Genomic DNA, 22,287 nt, shown 5'->3' on the forward strand with positions numbered 1-22,287 from the left:
AGGAGGGCTGTGGCTGCCAGGGTGACCAGGATCAGGGATGTGCTGGGTGGCGGAAGAGTGGGCTGGATGCTCCCACAGGAGTAGGTGCGTCACCTGTCTGTGCGTGTCCAGCTCACGGCCAATGCTATCCAAGACCTAAGGACGGTCGTGCTCAGACCCAATGTAATTTTAGGTCTCGAAGAGCCCCAGGTGCGCAGTGGTCTTCCTGCTGAACGTTCCCCTGTTCGGATGGAATTCCACATTGGCTCCAGGTTCCAAGCCCTTCCTTGGACGCCGGTGCCCTGCAATATGAGCCGCCTCGGGGGCATGCCCTGTGTCATTTGGCATGGTGCAGAGGAGATTTTTGCATGGACCGCTGCTGCACACCTTCCATTTTCTCGCCCTTGTCCGCCGCCCGGACACGCCCTGGCGTGCCATGTTGCCGTCCGGCGGCGGAGGCCCCCGATGGGAGGCCCTCTACGGAGGTGTCCTCCCCCTTTCTATCGGGGACCTGGGTTGGAGGGTGTTGCACGCAGCAGTCCCCTACAAGAAGGGAATGTATAGGTTCACAGACTCCACAGACTTCCTGCCTTTTTTGTGGTCTTGTGGAGTCCGTGGACCATGCTTATATAGGGTGTGGTAGGCTGCACTCTTTTCAGTTACTTGAAAAACCTTTTATTAATGTTTTGTTTGCACCTCAGCCCCACGCTCCTGATCTATGGACACCCGGTGCGGAGGGGGTCGGGAAGGAGTAGGACCTCCTCGTGAACCTGCTCCTGGGCCCTGGCCAAGTTGGCCATTAACAAGTCCAGGCAGCGGGTGACCACCTGATTGTCCGTCCCTCTTCCATGGCTACGTTCGTGGCCTTATGTCCCTGGAGAGGGAGCACGCGGTGTCTGCCGGCACTCTCGAGGCCTTCCATGCTCGGTGGGCACCGCGGGGACTGAGGTGTTTTATCGACCCCTTTAACCACATTTTGATTTAATGTTTATAAGTTTCCTTTAAACTTTGTCCTTGGTTCTACAGCTGACCTGACTTAGGGGCTGTTTATTTCATCCCTTATTTTGTTGAAATAGTTTAATTGGTTGACTCAAAAGAGTTAGACCTACTTCACCTCCCTAATTCTGCTGCTACATCTTGGTTCTCCCTCGCCATCCACAGCGGAGGTGGAGGCAGCCTGCTGACTGCTACACCCTGTCTGTGATCAACTTGTTAGCTGTCCTCTGGAGGGCTGAGACCTGGAAGGGCCCGGCCTGCTTTCGGGCTCCTGCTGTGCGGCAGTGGCACCCTCCTCGGCCTGTGGAGCTGAAGCTGCTGGAGGTCACCAGAAGAGGGGATTCAGATGGGCCAGATATTCCCGGAGTCACCTGGTGGATGCTTTTGGGGTGTGCACCAGCTGATTCTCCTCTCTATGGGTGCCTGAGGACCCCTGGCTGACTCCTTCAGAAGGGGAAGCTAGAGTGCGATCGAGCTGCCCTGCACCCCTCTTAGGTTGACATTGTTGGAGGCCAACTATGGCACCGGTGATGGAGTTCAGCCCTTACAACAGTGCAGGGCCAATGTCCTGGACCAAGGTCTCCATAGCCACCACCATCCTACTGGCATTGACCTCAGTACGTTGGTATGTTGGCACTAATATAATACAAATAGCGTGTCAACATTCACCATCAACTCTTGCACATGAATAATGGCTACTTAAGGAAGGTGCTGGAGGCTGCTCATGGAGAAGAAACCCTGCAAGGCAGCAGCAGCTTGGCAAAGAAGAAATTTGGAAAACAAAGCACAATCTGAACTGTTTTATGCTCAAAATTCTAATCTAATTTTGGTCAACAAAAGGTGAGAAAAAGCGCTTTGGATGTACTATTTATCTGTATGTATTTATTTGTAAAAATGTACATGATTTCATTACTATATTGAAAAATACACTTGTCAGCAGATGTGATTATATACAATACAGATTTATATTAGTTGTTCAGAATTGTTTCTCTTTGCACATCTGGGATCTTCACACAAAAGGCACAGTGAATCAAATAATAAAGGCACTCCCAACACGTCAAAAACCTCAACAATTCACTAAGAAACTTACTGATGGGAACAGCTGCATTATGATAAATCAGATGGGAAATAATTCTTGCACCTGACCCATTCTGGGTTCAATTCTCTCAGTTAAGTACAGTCATGTGAAATCTATGCTAGATTACTAACCCCTACCCTCTCTCATTGAGATTTTGAAGGAAACATTTTCCAATCATGGAAAGACAAGTGCTAGACCATCTATGACAAAGTCGGTATTATTCTCTTTACACAGAGTGGTGAGGATGTGGAACTCACTGCAACAAGGAATGGTTAAAAATAATAGCACTGTCACATTTAAGGAGAGGCTTGATGAATACATTAGAGAGAAGAGAATTGAGGGATTTTAGAGGGAGGGCGGGAAGAGGTAATTTGAATGGGAGTTGATTCACGTGGAGTACAAATGCTGAGATAGACTAAATGGGTCAGTTTCTGGGCTGCAGATATGATGTAATTCTTCAAGGGAACTGCCCATATAAACCGTAACAATTTTCACATTTTGAACTAATTTATAATAGGTTGTAATCAACATGAAATATTGCCAACATCTCTTCTATACATAGTGTTTACTGATCAGCTGCATAAAAGCGATATAGGAGGGCCACAGTCAAGCCGGCTATTGCTGGGACTATCCAACTGGACCACCAACTGCAAGAAAAGAACAGCCTCAGGATCAAAAACATCATGATATAAGAGCCACTTTTATTTATTAACTTAAACGTTTGGTTAGCGTATCTTTAAGCAAAAACAGCCATGACAAACAAACCCATTGGTTCATGATCAAATGCTACCGAACTCTAGCATAAAATAAAGCATTTACAATATTGGTACAACTGAGGGGAAATTCCCCCGCCCCCCCAACCTTCCTCAGGTTCATTCCAGGGTCTGCTTGGAGTTAACTGGTCTCAACCATAAAAAGTGGTTAGGACAGGTGTGGGGAAGGAAAAAAAGAGGTGGTGATGGGAATGCTGCAAGAACATAAAGTCCTGTGAATGAAATGAACTCAAACTGTTGGAATTTGTCAAGAAAAAAAAAAGCAAAACAAAAATTTAGATGGAAAACACTGAAAAAAATTGAGCTTAAAATTACCAGAATGGAGTAAAATATAGGTGGTGAATTAGACACAGCCATCAGGTCAGCTCTAATTTAATAAAAATGCTTGTTAGATTATGATTTATAAATACGTATGAGGATAGAAAGCACTGTCATGAAAATTGACTATACTTCAAACTTTATCTACTATTCGAAAGTCAATGCTCCAATATGCTTTACGAAAGAAAGACATCAACTCCGTTGAAAAAAAGGATAATTGTTTACAGACAATTTTGTACCTTGATTCAGGCTCCAATATGACAACAGCTGGCTCCTATAATAGAAAGACCAACACGTTATCTCGTGAATATGAAAAGTCTCAAATCAGGGAGATTTGATCTGCAAGCAAAAAATGAAATTTAACATGCACGAAGTTACCAGTTGCATTAGCTTTTGCCCATGTAGTTGCCCCGATTACATTTCAGGGCTTTTTATCTGATTTACTGCAAAATTCTAGTTGCTTTATTATACACCATATAGGGGTTCAGTAGTGTAATGATTAGGTTCCTAGATCAGTAACCCAAAAGGCCTGAAATAATAACCCAGAGAACTCAAATTCAATTCCACCTTGGCAGATGGGAATTTAATTTCAGTTTTTAAAGTCTGGAAATAGAATCTAGCACAAGTACAAGTGATCATAAACCTGTTATATTGTAAAAACCCAACAGATTCATTAATATCCTTTAGGAAAGGAAATCTACTGCCCTACATCGACATGTGACTCCAGACCCACACTAATGTGGTTTACTCTTAGCTGCCCTATGGAGTGGCCAGACAACTCAGTACTAAAGCACTACTCTGTGGTTCATCACTTCTGCAGGATAGCGAAGGATGGGAAATAAATGTTCCTCATGCCTACATCCTGAAACGATTAAAAAAAATTGTATTGCCTGTGATTCACACGCAAGATATTCCTTACTTTTCAATCAATTTGGCTTTATTCCTACCACCCCCTCCCCAGCCCACTGAAAGCTTTAACTGCAGAAACAGGAGACTAATTCCATTCACACCAAGGAGACATGACAACAGTGACTACACTTGCACCAATGCTGTAAACTGTATTTAATGTGGTATACAGAGTGTAGTAGGGGACTGGTGTTAAGGAGAACAGAGCAGGAGCCCAGCACTGCAGAGTGGAACAAGTTACCTGAACTTTTGACCTCATGCCACTCCCTCCCTAACAGCACTGTGGGTTACCTACAGCACATGGACTGCAGTTGTTCAAGTTGGGGGCTCACCTACCAACTTCTCAAGGGCAATTAGGGAAAGGCAACAAATGTTGGCCTGGTCAATGATGCCTTCATCCCATGAAAGAATGTAAAAAAAAAATCAGCAGATCTGGGGAGGGTGCAAAATCTGAAATGAAAGCAGAAAATGCTGGAAGTACTCAGCGAGGGTGGTGGGGGGGAGGGGGGGTGGGATAAAGAGCTGAGATGGCATAAGAGCGGGCACACAGGCATGATCATCTATCAGAACTGGGAAAAGTTAGAAATGTAGTAGGGTTGAGCAAGTAAAAGAGGGAAAACAATGAAAGGAAACATTTGTGATAGGGTGCAGGTCAGGGGAAATTAAAATGATAGAAGGTTTCACAGTGCAAGACCAATGGGGGTGCTAATTATAGGCAGCTCAAAGTTTCCTCTTCTGCCCATTACGGTTGACTCCAAAGCTTGTTGCAACAAATCTCAGCCCCACATCAGTACAACTCCCTGGTACAGTCCAGGAAGCTCACCTTCCATATTTGGATAGTGTCTACATTCCAAAGCTAATTCCAAAGTAGATGAAACTTCTGTCCTGCCGGAAACATGCTAGTCTCTATGGAAGCGCTTTCTTTGGAAGGCTACCTGAGGAATGCGTTTTACCTACCCTTCAATTATATTGGCTTTAAAGCAAACAGAAATATCAAGTAGCAAGATTCAAAATATATTTTTATATAGGTAGCATACTTGCTCAGTGGCTGCTACTTGCTCTACATTGGGATCCTGTGAGCAGGCAGACAGCAATCATGAATATACTTCTCAAACATGGAATACAATGTAATTTTTAATGAGCTCCCCTGAAATCTGTCAACTGCTTGCAAGATATCAAATTGGATTTTAACAGATGGCTACTGATCATGTTTAACAAAAATAGAAATAACCCTGTTGTAATAGAAACAAGATCACATTACCTTTGGCTTCTCAAAAGCAGCTCTATCATCCTGGAATTAGAAAAATAAAACAAGTAAATGTTAAAACTTGATTTTGAGAGTCCAATAGCCTTGCCTCAAAAGGTTTCAACTCAAAAGTTGCCTATTGAACCATGATTTAAACCTGTATCATCTGAGTCCTATACCTACCTCTCCATTTTACACTGATTGTTAGAAACTGGTATATTCACATACCTAATAATATTGCTGAACTCCTGAAGATCATTCAGCAAACCCCGATTTATTTCCTATAAATGGCCTGGACTTAGAATTTAAAGGGTCATTTCATCAAAATTAGCAGACCACACTAAAACAAGAAGCTGTGATAGCTTTAGGAGGACAGACAAATTAGTAGATTGGGCAGATGGATGCAAAAAGAAATTTAATGCAGAGAAATGTGAGGTGATAAGACATTTTGAGAGGAATAATTAGAAGGCAGTAAATTATATACAAAATGAAAAACTAAAGCAGGTCAGGAAAACTATTTCCACTAGTTAGTGAATCAGCAACTGGACAACATTAATTTAAGGTCAAAACCATAAGAAGGGAGGGTGAGGGTAGGAGAATAAGATTTTTTGAAGCTGAAAATTATAAGGACAATTAACACCCTACCGGAAGCAGGAATGGAAGCAGAAGTCATAATAGCTTTTCAAAGGCTGAAGTGGTTAAATATTTTAAAAAGGAAATAAATAAATGAGTATGAGAGTACACAAATAAGAGGTTTTTTAGGTTCTTTTGAAGAGTCTGCAAAGACATGATGTTGAAAATAGTCAGAAACAAAAAACTTTGTTCGAAGGAAAAGCAGCAATGTTAAACTTAAGCCGCAGTACAATTTTTTAAAGTCATATCCATTCTGTTGCATCAATGAATAAAATACACGCAGACTAATTATTTGCTTTTACTCAGTGACACACATTTTAACAGAATTGCAGGAAACGATTTGCCTCTCTCCACATCGATCACTGCTTTCTCAATACAATGGCTCTTGGACCCATGAAATTGCCCTTGAAGAATATTAGAATCAATTGTCAAGAGTAACAAAGCAAACTATCACTTGAAATATTGGCTAATAATTCCAGCCTCCATCAACTCAGTAATGTCATTGAGCATCCCAATAGTTAAGTTGCAATCAGCAAAAAACACAAGCCAAGTGGTGGCAGAATACACCTCTAGGAGACAAGCAACTGAACAGAAAAGTGACTCCCAGCTTCTAGTCACTTGCCATTCTAATTCTTCAAAAACCTTTGACCTCAGACTCCTATGCTGTTGCAGTGAAGCTCATTACGTGTTTGAGGAACAACACCTTATCTTTCGATTAGGCACTTTAAAACCTTCTGGTGCCAGTTTGAGTTCAACAACTTCAGCTCATAACTGCTGCATTTCTTTTTGTTGGAGGGCAGGTGCTGGTAATGTTTCTGCTGTTGTCATTTGCACCTCCTCTGTGTCCATCTTTTGTTTCTTTATCGTTCCATTCCTACCGCTGTTATCATTGCACCATCCTTTTTGTCATTTAATCATTCAAACAGACTGTCCCTTTTATTCCTTCATCTCCACCCTCCCCCCACCTCCACAAAATTGCTAACTTCTTCCAATACTGATGAAAATAATCAAACTGAAAGGTTGGCCCAGATCTTCCTGTCAGCGGGTTGACGTACATCGGACACACCTCCCCAGAAGTGCTATGGAACCCCTCAGATGTCCCAATGCAACGACTCCATGGGAATTGTCTAGGAAGTGTGAACTTCTGATGAGCAATTCCCATGATCCCTGGGACCCTCCGAAAGTCTGAGTTACAGTCAGAGACTTTGGATAGTTCTGACTTACTGGATAGTTATGCAGGAAATGTTACACAGAAAAATCCTAGTCTAACTCCTGGGTAACTATACAACTGACCTCCCAATCACTCACTGACCTCCCCCAAACCCCCCAGCTCTACACCAGACCCGACCCCTCCCCTAATGCCCCTGACCCAACCTGACCACCCGACTCGTTCTCGACCAGGCTAGCACCCACCAGGCGACTCTCCTCCTATCCCCCTCCCCCCCAACTAGGCGACGCTCCTCCCACCAGGGTCCCCGACCAGATCCAACCTGACTGCACAACTGAACTCCCCCCGCCTGACCCCTCGACCTGACCCATTCCCCAACCCCACAACCTGACCTCACCACCCTATCCAGCTGCCATTCTACCCACATTGCTTCTCTCCACGGCTTTTCAAAGAAGCTTCGGGACATTTAAACTCTACTTACCAGAATATGGCAGCTAGTGCCGTAAAAAAGGGTAGGAACAAGGGGTTCTGATTCTGATAGGAAGATTCTGGCCATTAACTCACTCCCTGAACTGCTGAATGTTTCCAGCATTTTCCGTTTTCACTTTGGATGATAATGGAACCTAATGAGGGCAGTCCCACCCAGTTAAAAAATGGAGCAGTGTCACAGAAGTATAGTATGGTCAACCATGTTAATGGCTACCGACTGGTTGAGAAAGATGAGGACAGAGTGCACCACAGCCAGTCACATATGTCATCTGTGACTTCAATCCGGGCTGTTTCAATGTTGCGGAAGTGGTGGGAACATGTTTGGAGAGATTCTAACATGAAGTTGTGAGAACACATGAATGAACGCACTGCTAGGCGAAATTTAACTCAGATTTTCCCGAGGGTCCCTCCACCATGCTTCTTTTCTACAATAATAAAGTGTTGCAGATGCTGGAAACACGAAATAAAACTGGAAACACTGGAAATACTCAGCAGGTCAGGCACTCCCTGTGGAGAGAGAGACAGAGATAATGTTTCAGGTTAGTGACCTTCGTCAGAACCAAAAGCACTAAGCTGAAACGTTAGGTGGAGTTATTGGTGGTGGCACGAGGTCCTTCCACCTGCTGGAAAATGAGCAGCAACCTCACCATGGCCATTTCTGGGAGTGCCGATGGGAGTTGAGCAGGCACCTACCTTGTCAGTGTTGGGGTTCCTGGCTCCTGTAAGGGGAACATCCCCTAGGAAATTCTGCTGGAAGACTGGCGTCCTGCCTCCAAAAGCTGCCATCCAATCAGAGGCTGGCAACTCTCCTGTACCTGCAGCACCACTACCAGGAATGATGCCACCACCAGTGTGGCCTACACCATGAATTGTCACTGCAGCCTTTGGAAAAGGGCTTGCCGAGGCCAGACAAGAATACCCTGGCTAGTTTGGCTGGTGGGGGGGCATGATTTAAAAAGGTGGGGATCTTACTCTGGCTTCCTCTGTTCCCACTGGCAGGTGCCTCCGTCAATTATTGCCCTGGTGGTAAGCCCCATGGCATGGCTCCCACCCACCTCTGGTTAAATATCAGTGGTGACAAGTAGAGGCCATCGAGTCTTCCTTAAGGTGGTCACTTAAGGGCCTCAATTGGCCTTTGAGTATGAAGGTCATCCTCGAGCCTTCCTACCCAGGTCTAAATTGGAAAGAGCTGGGATCTCCATCCTGCATCCCTCCACCCGAGCATACGGCACCCCCTGATCCTCCAGGGGGACGCTAAATTCCACCTGTTAACTCTACTTATCTTCCCACAGATGCTGTTAGATCTGCTGAGAATTTCCATCGTTTTCCATTTTTATTTTGCTTCTCCCCCAGCCTTATATTCTCTCTGGCACCTCTCACTCACTTAATCGTTGGTTGTATGATTAACTTCAGTAATCTCAATCCTATTGCAAATCTCTCCATCTCATCACTTCTTGCACCACTTTTAAATCCTTTCTTAAGCCAATCTTTAAACTTATGCTTTGGCAACTCATGTCCATTTGACCCCCATCTTGGTCCATTTTTATAATAAAGGAATTATATAAATGTACGTTATTCCATTAATTTTCTTGAATTATGAAATTATACCAGCAAATAACCTAATTTTAATAGCATACATTCCTATAGTTGACAGGAGTGAGGAATAGAATCAATAGTTGATGTCGTCTTGGTGGATGAAAATCCTGTTCTGAAATTGAACCACAAGATCTGAAAACCAGCAAGGTTTGTATTACTGATATCATAGAATGACCTTCTGGGAGCGGAGACATCCGGAACTGTGAGGGACACCTCTACTCGGGCAGCAGGCTGAGTTTTTAAAATTCCAGGAGTGACATCACAGGAAAACTGAGTTAATTGGTTGGTGAGAAGCTGCTGTTAGGGAATGTGTTTAAATAGCTTAAACCTAGAAAAATGTATAATTTATAAAGAAATAGATACTTGGATTTCTATAAAGGAACACTAGCAATAGGAAAGTAAAGTTAAATCCAAGTCAAAGCGAAATAAAGTAATAAAGTAAACCAAAGTAAGATAAAGTTAGTGTAAGTGCAGTAAAGTTGTTACAAGTAATCTTTTCTACTCATTCTGCTTACTCTAAGTGTAATAAATAATTTTTAGAGTTATGGGATGGCAGGTCAGCTTGGCCAAGTGGAATGCACATCCTGCAATGTGTGTGAAGTTATGGACGACGCACCATGTGTCCCAGACAAACACATCTGTAGCAAATGTCACCAGCTGCACAAGCTTGAGCCCTGGGTTTCAGAAATTGAGCAGTAGCTAGAGTCGCTGTTGTGCATCCGCGAGCCAGAGGAATATGTGGATAGCACGTGCAGGAAGGTGGTCACGCCGCAGGTCAGAAGCGTACAGCTTGAGAGGGCATGGGTGACCACCAGGCAGTCGAAGAGGACCAGGCAGGTAGTGGAGTCTGCTGAGTCCATTTTACTTGCTAATCAATTTTCCATTTTGAATGCTGATGAGGGCGATGGTTCCTCAGGGGAGTGCAGCCAGAGTCAAGCCTGTGCCACCATGGGCGGCTCGGCTGTACTTGCCGGGGTGGGGGGGGAGCGAATGGAAGGGCAATAGTGATAGGGGATTCCATAGTCAGGGGATCAGACAGGCATTTCTGCAGCAGTAAACATGACTTCAGGACAAACGGTGTGTTGTCTCCATGGTGCCAGGGGCAAGGATGTGACGGAGCGGCTGCAGGACATGCTTCAGGGGGAGGGGGTCCACACATTGGTACCAATGACATAGGTAGGAGGAGGTGATGGGGGGGGGGTGGTAAGGAGGCCTTGAAAGCAGATTTTAGGAAGTTAGGAAGGAAATTAAAAAGCAGGACCTCAAGAGCAGTAATCTCAGGATTACTCCCAGTGCTACGTGCTAGTGAGCATACAAATAGGAGGATTGATCGATTAAATACTTGGCTGGAGAACTAGTATAGGAGGGAAGGCATCAGATTTCTGAGGCATTGGGACCGATCCTGGGGCAGGTGGGACCTGTACAAGCTGGATGGGTTACATAGTACCATGACTGGGACTGATATACCCGCAGGGAGATTTGCTAATGCTGCTGGGCTGGGTTTAAACTAGCTTGTCAGGAGGGCGGGAACCTGAGGGGTGGTGCCAAATTGGAAGGAAGTAAAGCTGGTAACAGGCAGTAGTAGTGAGACTAGAAGGCAGGAGAAACAAAGCAGAGTATTGGATATGCTTCGAATGCAGAATGATGTCAAAAAGACAAAGTTAAGGGCACTCTACCTGAATGTGCACGGCATTTGCAATATGGTAGATGGTATAAAGGCAAAAGAGGTAAATGGGTATGATATAATTGCCATTACGGAAACATGGCTGCATGGTGACCAAGGCTGGGAACTGAATATTCAAGGGTATTTGACGTTTAGGAAGGACAGACAAGAAGGGAAAGAAGGCGGAGTTAAGCTGATAATAGGGGATGGGATCAGTGCATTAGAAAGGGAGGATCTCAGATTGGAAGAACAATGTGTGGAATCTGTTTGGGTGGAGCTAAGAAACAGCAAAGGGCAGCAGACATTGGTTGGAGTGGTTTATAGGCCACCAAATAGTAATGGTAATATGGGGCATGGTATTAATCAGGAGATGAGAGAAGCATGTAGCATAGGCAATACAGTAATCATGGGTGACTTCAATCTGCATCTAGATTGGGTAAGCCAATTGAGCACTAATGCTGTGGAAGACGAGCTTCTGGAGTGTGTTAGGGATGGTTTTCTAGAGCAGTACGTTGAGGATCCGACTAGAGGACAGTATTATGTAATGAAAAAGGGCTAATTAATAATCTTGTTGCAAAAGAACCTTTGGGGATGAGTGACCACAATATGATTGAATTTTACATTATGTTTGAAAGTGAGGTAGTTCACTCTGAAGCAAAGGCGTTAAAGTTGAATAAAGGAAATCATTCAGGCATGAGGGGCAAATTAGCTGAGGTGGATTAGGAAGATACATTAAAAGGTATGACTGTAGATAGGCAATGGATAGTTTTCAAAGAACTATTACACAGCTTACATCCCTATACATTCCTTCAAAGTGTAAAAACCGTCAGTCAACTGTGGCTGACAAAAGGAAGTTAAGGATTGTATAAGATTAAAATAAAAGGCTTATAAAGTTGCCAGAAGTAGTAGCAAACCTTAGGGTTGGGAGATTTTTATAATACAGCAAAGGAAGACCAAGAAACTGGTAAAGAAAATACGAGAATAGAATATGAATACAATCTAGCAAAAAACAAAAACGGACTGTAAAACCTTCTATAGGTATTTCAAATGGAAGCGTTTGGCTAATACAAATGTGGGTCCATTAAAGGCTAAATGATTACTTTGTCAGTTTTCACTGAGGAAGATACAGGAAATCTCTGAGATTTAGAGATCCAAGGGCGAGGGAGAATGAGGAGTTGAAGGAAATTAGTATAAGTAAGAAGGTTGTATTGGACAAGTTAAGGGGCTGAAAGTTGATAAATTCCCAGGACCTGATATTCTGCATCCCAGAGCGTTGAAAGAGGTTACTATAGAGATAGTGGCTGCATTGGTGATAATTTTCCAAAATTTTATAGGTTCTGAAGATTGGAAGGTAGCAAATGTCACCCCACTACTTAAGGGAGGGAGGGAGGAAGAAAACAGGGAGTTTTTATTTTTATTTGTTCACGGGATGTGGGCTTCGCTGGCTGGGCCAACATTTTTATTGTCCATCCCTAGTTGCCCTTAAGGTGGTAGTGAGCTGCCTTCTTGAACCACTGCAGTCCATGTGGTGTAGCTACACACAGTGCTGTTAGGAAAGGAGGTCCATGATTTTGACCCAGCGACAGCGAAGGAACGGCAATATATTTCCAAATCAGGATGGCAAGTTACTTGGAGGGGGAACCTCCAGGTGGTGGTGTTCCCATCTTTCTGCTGCCCTTGTCCTTCTAGGTGATAGTAGTCGTGGGTTTGGAAGGTGCTGTCCAAGGAGCCTTGGTGAATTCCTGCAGTGCATCTTGTAGATGGTATCACACTCTTGACTTGTGAACAGGCTTTGGGGAGTCAGGAGGTGAGTTACTAGTCACACAATTCCTAGCCTCTGACCTGCTCTTGTAGCCACACTACTTACATGGCTAGTCCAATTCAGTTTCTGGTGAATGGTAACCCCCATTGATAGTGGGGGATTCAGTGTTGGTAACGCCATTGAACATCAAGGGGTAACGGTTGGATGTGGGGACCAAATGTAATATTTCCAAGTTCAAGGATGATACAAAGCTAGGTGGGAATGTGTTGTGAGGAAGATGTAAAGTGGCTACAGGAGGATCTGGACAGACTTATTGAGTGGGCAAGAACATGGCAGATGGAATATAAATGTGGAAAAATGTGAGGTCATCCACTTTGGTAGAAGGAACAGATGTGCAGAGTATTTCCTAAATGGTAAGAATTTGAAAGTGTAGATGTACAAAGGGACCTGGGTGTCCTTGTCCGTAAGTCACTGAAAGCTAACGTGCAGGTGCAGCAGGCAATTAGGAGGCTAATGAAACGTTAGCCTTTATCACAAGAGGATTTGAGTACAGGAGTAGTGAAGTCTTGCTTCAATTGTATAGAAGCTTGGTTAGACCGCACCTGGAGCAGTGCGCGCAGTTTTGGTCCCCCACCTCAAAAAAGGATATTATTGCCATAGATGGAGTGCAATGAAGGTTCACCAGACTTGTTTTGGGGATGGTGGGACTGTCTTATGAAGAGAGATTGGGCAAACTGGGCCTGTATTCTCTAGAGTTTCTAAGAATGAGAGGTGATGTTATTGAAACCTACAAAATGCTTAAAGAAATAGACAGGATAGATGCAGGTAAGATGTTTCTCCTGGCTGGGGAGTCTAGAACCAGGGGACACAATGTCAAAATAAGGGGGAAGTCACTTAGGACTGAGGTGAGGAGAAATTTCTTTACTCAGAGTTGTGAATCTTTGGAATTCTCTACCTCAGAGGGCTGTGGAAGCTCAGACATTGAGTATGTTTAAAGGTAGAGATTGATAGATTTCTGATTAACAATAATGTAGAGGGTTATGGGGATAGTGTGGGTAAAAGGCATTGAAGTATTCGATCAGCCATGATCATATTGAATGGCAGAGCAGGCTTGATGGGCTAAATGGCCTTCTCCAGTCCCTATGTTCCTACTACCAGCACAGGAGGCCATTCGGCCCATTGTATCTACACCGGCTCTCCAAATGAGCATTATGACCTAGTGCCATTGCCCTGCCTTTTCCCCGTACCCCTGCACACTGTTTCTACTCAAGTAATTATCTAATGCCCGCTTGAATGCCTCGATAGAACTTGCCTCTGCCACACTTCCAAGCAGTAATTTCAGACCCGAGCCACTGGTTGTGTGAAAAAGTTCTCTCATGTCACATTTGCTTCTTTTGCAAATCACTTTAAATCTGTGCCCTCGCATTCTTGATCCTTTTACAAGCAGGAACATCTTCTCCCTATCTACTCTGTCCAGCCCCCTCATGATTTTGAACATCTCCATCAAATCTCTTCTTAGCCACCTTCTCACCAAGAGAGAGCCCCAACCTCTCATAACTGAAGTCTCTCATCCCTGGAACCATTCTTGTAAACCTCTTCTGCAGTCTCTCTAATGTGTTCACATCCTTCCTATAATGTGGCGCCCAGAACTGTACACAATACTCCAGCTGAGGTTTAACAGGTGTCTCATAAATTCAGCATAACCTCCCTGCCCTTGTACGCTATGCCCCTATTAATAAAGCCCAGGATACTATACGCTTTATTAACTGCTCTCTTCACCTGTCCTGCCGCCTTCAATGATCAATGCACATATACACCCAGGTCTTTCTGCTCCTGCACCACCTTCAAAATTTCACCCCTTATTTTATATTGCCTGTCCATGTTCTTCCTACCAAAATATATCACCTCTCACTTCTCCGCACTGAACACCTCCCACCTATCTGCCCACTCCACCAACTCAACTCGTCCACGTCCTCTTGATGCTCCACACCGTCCTCCTCGCAGTTCCACACTCCCAAGCTTCGCATCATCTGCAAACTTTGAAATTGTCCCCTGTGCACCAAGATCTAGATCATTAATATATATCAGGAAAAGCAAGGGTCCCAATACCGACCCCTGGGGAACTCCACTCCAAACATTCCTCCAGCCTGAAAAATATCCATTGACCATTACTCTCTGCTTCCTATTTTTCAGTCAAATTTGTATCCACGTTGCTACTGTCCCTTCATTCCATGAGCAATAACTTTTCTCTCGTCTGTTGTGTGGCACTGTATCAATTACCTTTTTGAAAGTCCATGTACAAGATATCAACAGCATTACCCTCACCAGCCTTTTCTGTTACCTCTTCAAAAAACTCCAGCAAGTTAGTTAAACACGATTTCCCCTTTAGAAATCCATGCTGGCTCTTCCTTATCAACCCATATTTTGCCATGTGACTACTAATTCTACTCCAAATAATTGATTCTGGAATCTTGCCCACTACTGAAGTTAGCTAATTGCTCTGTAATTGCTGGGCTTATCCTTACAACCTTTTCTGAACAAAGGCATAATGTTTGCAATTCTCCAGTCCATTGGCACCACCCGAGTCTAGGGAAGACTGAAAGATTATGGCCAGTGCCCCTGCAATTTCTAATTTCACTTCCTTCAATATCCTTGGAAGCATCTCATCTGGTCCCATGCCTTGTCAACTTTAAGTATCGACTGTCTGTTCAACAGTCCTCCTTATCAATTTTGAACACTTCTAGTGACAGAGTTTCATCGTCTGTCACCGTGGCCTGAGTAGCATCTACCTCCTAGGTAAAGACGGATGCAAAGTATTCATTTAATCCCTCAGCCATGGCTCCTTCATCCATGTGTAAATTCCTTTTTAGATCCCTAATCGGCCTTACTCCTTCCTTTTACTATTTATATGCCTATAGGAAGACTTTAGGATTCCACTTTATGTTAGTTGCCAGTCTTTTCTCAATTCCCCTTCGCTCCCCTAATATGCTTATTCACCTTCCCTCTGAATCTTCTGTATTCCTCTTGGTTCTCAATTGTATTTTCTACCTGACACCTGTCATTAGCGCACTTTTTCTTCTTTATCTTAATTTCTATCTCCTTTTTCATCTAGAGAGCTCTGGATTTGTTTGGCCTACCTTTCCCTTTCAATGGAACATACCTTGCCTGGGCCTGAATCAACTCTTTTTTGAAAGTAGCCCATTGTTCAGCTACAGTTCTTCCTGGCAATCTTTCATTCCAGTCTATCTGGCCCAGCTCCATTTTTGCCCCATTGAAGTCGGCTCTCGTCCAGTTAATTATTCTTACTCTGGATTGCCCATTGTCCTTTTCTATCATCATCCTAAAATGTGCAATACAATGAGCACTGTCTCCTAAATGTTCCGCCACTGACACTTGATCTACTTGGCCCAACTCATTTCCAAGAATCAGATTCAACAGTGCATCTTTTCTTGTTAGACTGGACACATACTGCTGTAGAAAATTCTCTTGAACACAATCTAGGAACTTTTGCCCCTCTCCGCCCTGTACACTACCACTGTCTCAGTCTACATTCAGGTAATTAAAGTCCCCATTATAACAACTCTAAAATGCTTGCATCTCTAATTTCCCTTCAGTTTTGTTCTTCTATGTCTTTCTCACGTAATCTGAGGTACTTTGAATCTTTAATGTTTTGCCTTTACATATAAAAAAATGCAGAAATTGGACAATTGTTAATGAATATAATTACAGGTTAAACTGAAAATGTTTAAGAAGGATGCCACATGCACTATGTAAGGAAACAGTTAATTAGGCTGCAGCCTGTGTGACTGATGCAAGCTTGGTACTTTAGGCTGGAAAAACATTGGTTGACATATACCCTTGGTGACTGAAACTCACACCTAGGATTTGTCCAACATTACAACGTGGTAACACTGTAAAGGCCAGGAAGCTATTCCCTGACTGAATGCTGCCAGTCAGGAGTGGTGCTGGCACAGAATAGTGCTTGCAAAATTGAAAGCCCACATACCTTGAGTTTCTATTCAACTGAATTAATGAATGGAAAATCAAAGACGCAGGCTGGTGATTAGCGATTCTTGTAGGCATCCCTCCATACTCGGAGTGTCTGATCACAGAATTGACCATTATAAATTGGAGAAGCTGTATAATTATCTGGGCAGACTGTTATATTCAGGTTTCATTATCCTACCATATTTAAAAACTTTTCTGAATGCTCTCATGAAAGCAAAAAGGAACAAGGCTGATCGCAAGTATAAATGGGGTAGGTTACAATAAAAGGTTAGAAAAGTTTAAACAGGAAAAAAAATAAAGGGGTTAGAGGGAGACCTCTTTGAAGTATAGTCTGACTTTCTGACCTTCCACATATCTTGCCACTGCCAGTCAAAAGAGAAGTAGCAATAATCAAATTCAACCAGGAACCCTAGCAAACACAGAACTATATATTTATGAAGATGTTCAGAAGCTCTAAAGATGCTGCTTTAAGTCCAGGAATCCCTTCTGCTTAGCAGTCAGGTCTCAAAACCCTAACCTAAAACAAGTACCGGTGTATGGAGTAAACAGGGTCAAGAATCAGGGCCTGATCACAGATCCCATGAATAAAACACCTAGCTTCACAAGACATGGGTCACTAAACAGCATCAGAGCTTCACATAGGTGCTGCAACCACATGCTACACAAATGGAAGGTGACAGAGAGCTCTATGAGTGTCAGTGGACAAACTGTAAAAACTATGAACCATTACTTGCTGAGATTAGACCCCAAGGAATGGCATCCGCAGTGTCAGCCACAGCTCATTGGTAGAGCTCTTCCCTTGGTCAGCAGGTTGTGGGTTAGGCTGACACTCCAGTGCACAGAATGGAGCACTGTTGGACATGCCATTTCTCAGATGAAATATTAAACTGAGGCTCCTTCTTCCCTCTTAGAAGAATGTAAAAAAGAGTTCAGTGTCATGGCCAATATTTATCCCTTAAACATCATCAGTAAAAAATGATTATTAGATCACTATCACATTGTTCTTTGTGGAACTTTGCTGTGCACAAATGGCTACCAAATTGCCTACATTACAACAATTGCTACACATCAGAAGTACTTCATTGGATGCAAAGCACTCTGGGATGTTCAAGTCGTGAAAGGCTCTATATAAATTCAAATCTTTTTATTCACCAGAGAACATGGAGTGAATAATGAACTTGGGAGTTATTAGTTATTTTTCAAGCTGCCATATGGAAGAAAATTGAAGTACAGAGCTCACCATTTTCAGCAGGGGCAATTGTGTGAATGAGGTTTGCTGATTAAATGTAAAAACCAGTAAAGTAGTACTCAGGCATGTAGAAAGAGGTTCCACCGATGTTTTCCTTAGCCAAGCTCTCTGCTGAAAGAGTGCTTCGCACCATCCAGTTTGCCATTGTAACAAGACTCAAGGTTCAAAACAGCAGCTGGTCATTTCTATTAAAAGTGAATTGGCTCAGCAATAAACAGAATGAAGCAATCAAATTACAGGTGCACAACTCTATCACCGTAAATATTCAAAGTGTGAAGTTGCCCAAAGCACCACTCCATTCTTGTTGGCACTTTGACCATCAGGACACACTTGTTACAAGGCAACTTTGTTACAAGGCAGCCCAACACAGTGAATGAACCTTAGTGCCAGACCATAGGTCTAATCAAGGACTCAGCTCCACAGAACCAACTTCATCCTGGCAACTGGAGGACAATCATTTAAACTTCACTAACATCAAGAACACACTGTTTGCGCCAGAAATAAACCAAACAATGAAAATGCTATAACCAGCAACACTAGAATTGGTATTAATACAAACTGCCAAATGGTATCAGGTTTTGGCTCGGTTTTGGGCAACTGCCCATTTTAAATAGTGCCCTTTTCCATGGTGGAGATTGTACATAAAATATCAAATGGTACGAATAGGGTAAACCCAGATTATTTCTTCATAAATACACCAAGAATATAAAACTTAACATAAATAAAGATTAGTAGAAAGTAAATTTAGAACAGACATCAGGAAAAAAAACTTCTCTACTCAGTGATAAATAGAATTAACTAGGCAAGCTGTGTAAGAGGGGCACAAATAATGGAATTATTCAAAGTGAGATGGCAAGATAAGAAAAACCCTCATTTGTGTCCTTGCCATTTCCAGTTTCCAATATTCATCTGTGTGGATTCCCATCAATTCCCCTCCATAAATCAGCTCATTCAAACCTCTGCTGTCCATATTTTGTCACATCAGGTCTCACTCGCTCATCTCATCTATCCTCACTGAGCTACATGGGCTTCTAGTCCCACAATTTTTTAAATTCTTCTAGTTTTGCTGTAATTTCTTCCAGTTTGACAACCCCAATTGCCAAGCTCTCTATTCCTCCATCTCTGGCCCCCTGTACATCCTGCCGACCTTTGCCCCACCATTAGTGCTTTTTCCTCCAGGTCAACATTCCATCCAAGCTGTGGGGAGCTGCAACTATGCAACAGTCCAGGGCTCACTGCACAGGGGTCAAACAGGCCCTGAAAAGCAACAGACCCTTTCAGATGTGTACATGTACAGCCACATGCCAATCTTTAAAGGGACCGCACTGTGCAACAAACAGGCCACGCACAATGAAAGGAAATTAGAGTATTAGAACATTGCTTCATGTCTTTTGTAATACATCTTTTCTTTGGCGATTCCTTCCCTAAGCATCTCCACCTATACTTCCCACTGCTTCCTTAAGGTCCTCAAAGTTCACCTCTGACCAAGCTTTGTCATTCCTCCTAATTTCTGTGTCTCACACTGGCTTGACATTAGATGTATTCATCTTCATGCCTCTGAAGTGCCTTTGAACATTCTTCTACTTTAAAAGTGCTACATAAATTTTGCCATTTAATTGAGATGGGTCACTAACCTCACATCTCCAATTTCTTTTTACAGAAGTGCTACAAATGTAACAGAGGTTTCAGGACTCACGGGATGAAGTTCTCCTATGAGGTATTTTTTGGTCATTTCTCGTGCATCAGTAGAATGTCCAACATCATCGAAAGCTTCTGAAGCGTTTCCTCCTGCTTGCTCCTTCAGCACTTCTTCACCACCTGGATGCTGCAAGACAAAAAAAAAAGGTTCAAGATTGACAATTTAAATTGAAGCATGAGCAGTATTATTTACTCATGCACTTACATTCAAAGATGTAAAATGAGCATTCACCTCCCTCCTAACCTTGAAAACTCGGAAGCCATCTTTCTTATATTTGGGGCACCCCATATACTCCTCGTTTTTTTTTTAGTCTGTTGAGATGACTGGACAGATCACACAGATACAGGCGACAAAGTGATCATGAACTGTTGATTGATCTTTTAACTTGAGATATTCTTGACTTGCTCCTTTCCTGGATTCTCGTTAAATTTCTGTCACATTGGTAGAATGCCACTGCTTATCCATCCCAATCTTAGCCTTTTGCATGCAACTTCCAATTTGTTGCTCCTTAAAGCGCTCCAGTGGAACTGCTCTTTGTTAGTCAATTGCAATATTTATTATACCACCTTTTGGAGAGGGGGAGGATCTAGTTGCCATGGTCCACGTAGGAAACAATGACATTGGTAAAACCAGGAATGATATTCTGCTCAGAGAGTTTGAAGAGTTAGGATTGAAATTAAAACACGGAATCTCAAAGGTAATAATCCCTAGGTTGTTACCCGAGCCACATGCCAATTGGCATCAGGTCAAACAGATTAGAGAATTAAAGGCGTGACTCAAAGATTAGCGTGGGAAGAAGGGGTTTCAATTTATGGGCCAGTGGCACTGGTACCAAGGAAAGAGTGAGCTGTTTTGCTGGGCTCCACTTAAACTGGACCGGGGTCAGTTTATCAAAGAATAGTAGTAAGTCTGAGGGTTTGGAGTGTTCTTAAAAACCTGTAAAGGGTGATCAAAAAATTGACAAAGAAAAAAATAGAATGACTGTAAACTGGTTGATAGTATAAAAACAGATTGCAAGAGCTTCTACCAGTATATAAAAAGGAGAATGGGTAAAAATAAACATTGGTCCATTAGAGGTAGGATAAATCATGGGAAATAAGGAAATGGCAGAGACATTGAACAAATATTGTATACGTGCCTTCACAGTAGAAGTCACAAGTTACATACCAGAAACAGAGAATAACCAAGGGGCTAATAAGGGTGAGGCGGTTTCTCTACTAATAACCTTAGAAGTATTGGAGAAGCTTACGAGACTAAAACCCAAAAATTCCCCAGCACTTGACCTACAACCTAGGGTTCTAAAAGAGCTAGCTGCAGAGAGTTAGTGGAATCACTCATTATAGATTTCCAAAATTCTCTAGATTCTAGAATGGTCCCAGCAGATTGAAAATGTAACACTGCTATTCAAGAAAGGATGGAGAGAGAAAACAGAACTACAAACCAGTTAGTTTGACATTAGTCACAGATTATGCTGACATCTTTTAAGGAATTAACAATGCGTTTAAAAAATCATAATATGATCAGATTGAGTCAACATGGTTTTATGTGAGGAAGTAAAATTGTCAAACATAATTTTGGGTTTTTGAGAATGTAACTAATGTGGCAGTTAAGGGAGAACAAGTAAAAGCTTGGATTTTTCTTCAATAAGATTCCAGACAAAATGTTAACATTCAAGTTAAAGGCTCATGGAATTGTGTAATATATTTGTACGGATGGAGGATCAGTAAATGGACAGTATGCAGACAGTAGGGATGAAGGGGGCATTAAGTTGACAGACTGTAACTTGTGGAGTTCCAGAAGTATATAGCTGAGGCCTCAGCTATTTATAATCTATGTCAAAGACTTAGATGAAGAGACAGAGAAATGTATCCACATTACGAAGTTAAGTGGGAATGTAAGACGGACACAAAGAGGCTGCAGAGATATACAGCCAGATAAAGGGAATGGGCAACAAGGTGGCAGATTGTATATTGTGTGTGTAAGTTGAGGTTATTCACTTTGGTAATAAGAATAGAAAAGGAGAACAACTTTTAAAGGCATGGAACTACTACATGTTGATATTCAGAGATACTTAGGTGTACTCATACAGGAAACATAGAAAGGTAGCATGCAACTATGCAACTAAGAAACTGCAGCAAGTATTTAGGAAGATAAATGACGTGGCCTTTTTTGCAAAGGGATTGAAGTAGAAGAATAAGCAAGTTTTGTTACAATTGGACAAGGCTTTGGTGAAACCATACTTGAAGCACCGTGTACAGTTTTGATCACCATATTTAAGCAAGGATATAATTGCATTGGAGGCACTACAGAGAAGGTTCACTAGATTGTTTCCCATTTCCACTTCCCTAACATCACCCCTCTTTACATGTCTCAGCTCATCTGCTGCTAAAACCCTCATCCATGCCTTCAATACCTCTAGACTCAACTATCCCTTGTTGGTCTCCCACATTCCACCACCTGTAAACTTGTGGTCACTCAAATCTCTGCTGCCCGCATCTTAACTCGGAACAAGAATCATTCCCTTATCACCCCTGTGCTTGCCAATTTACGCTGGCTCCTGGTCAAGAAATGTCATGATTTTAAAATGCTCATCCCTTGTTTTCAAATTCTTCCCTGGCCTTGCTCCTCCCCATCTCTAATCTCCAACCCCACATCCCTCCAAGATATCTGCATTCCTCCAATTCTGGGTTCTTCTGCATTCCAATCATCCCTCACCCACAGGTG

At 42.8% G+C, this 22,287-nt stretch overlaps 1 protein-coding gene across 1 annotated transcript in view; it reads right to left on the bottom strand.

Moving 5' to 3' along the window:
* Positions 1 to 1,837: 1,837 nt before the first annotated feature.
* Positions 1,838 to 22,287, bottom strand: part of LOC121279123 (cytochrome b5) — a 38,053-nt gene continuing 17,603 nt past the window's right edge. The window contains exons 2-5 of the mRNA XM_041190074.1: positions 19,561 to 19,689; positions 5,312 to 5,341; positions 3,384 to 3,418; positions 1,838 to 2,700 (exon numbers count right to left, since the gene is read on the bottom strand). Of these exons, the coding sequence (XP_041046008.1) occupies positions 2,619 to 2,700; positions 3,384 to 3,418; positions 5,312 to 5,341; positions 19,561 to 19,689 (276 nt within the window). The 3' untranslated portion in view covers positions 1,838 to 2,618. The remainder of the gene's footprint in view (positions 2,701 to 3,383; positions 3,419 to 5,311; positions 5,342 to 19,560; positions 19,690 to 22,287) is intronic.

Source organism: Carcharodon carcharias, chromosome 6, assembly GCF_017639515.1.
Source record: "Carcharodon carcharias isolate sCarCar2 chromosome 6, sCarCar2.pri, whole genome shotgun sequence".
Taxonomy (NCBI): domain Eukaryota; kingdom Metazoa; phylum Chordata; class Chondrichthyes; order Lamniformes; family Lamnidae; genus Carcharodon; species Carcharodon carcharias.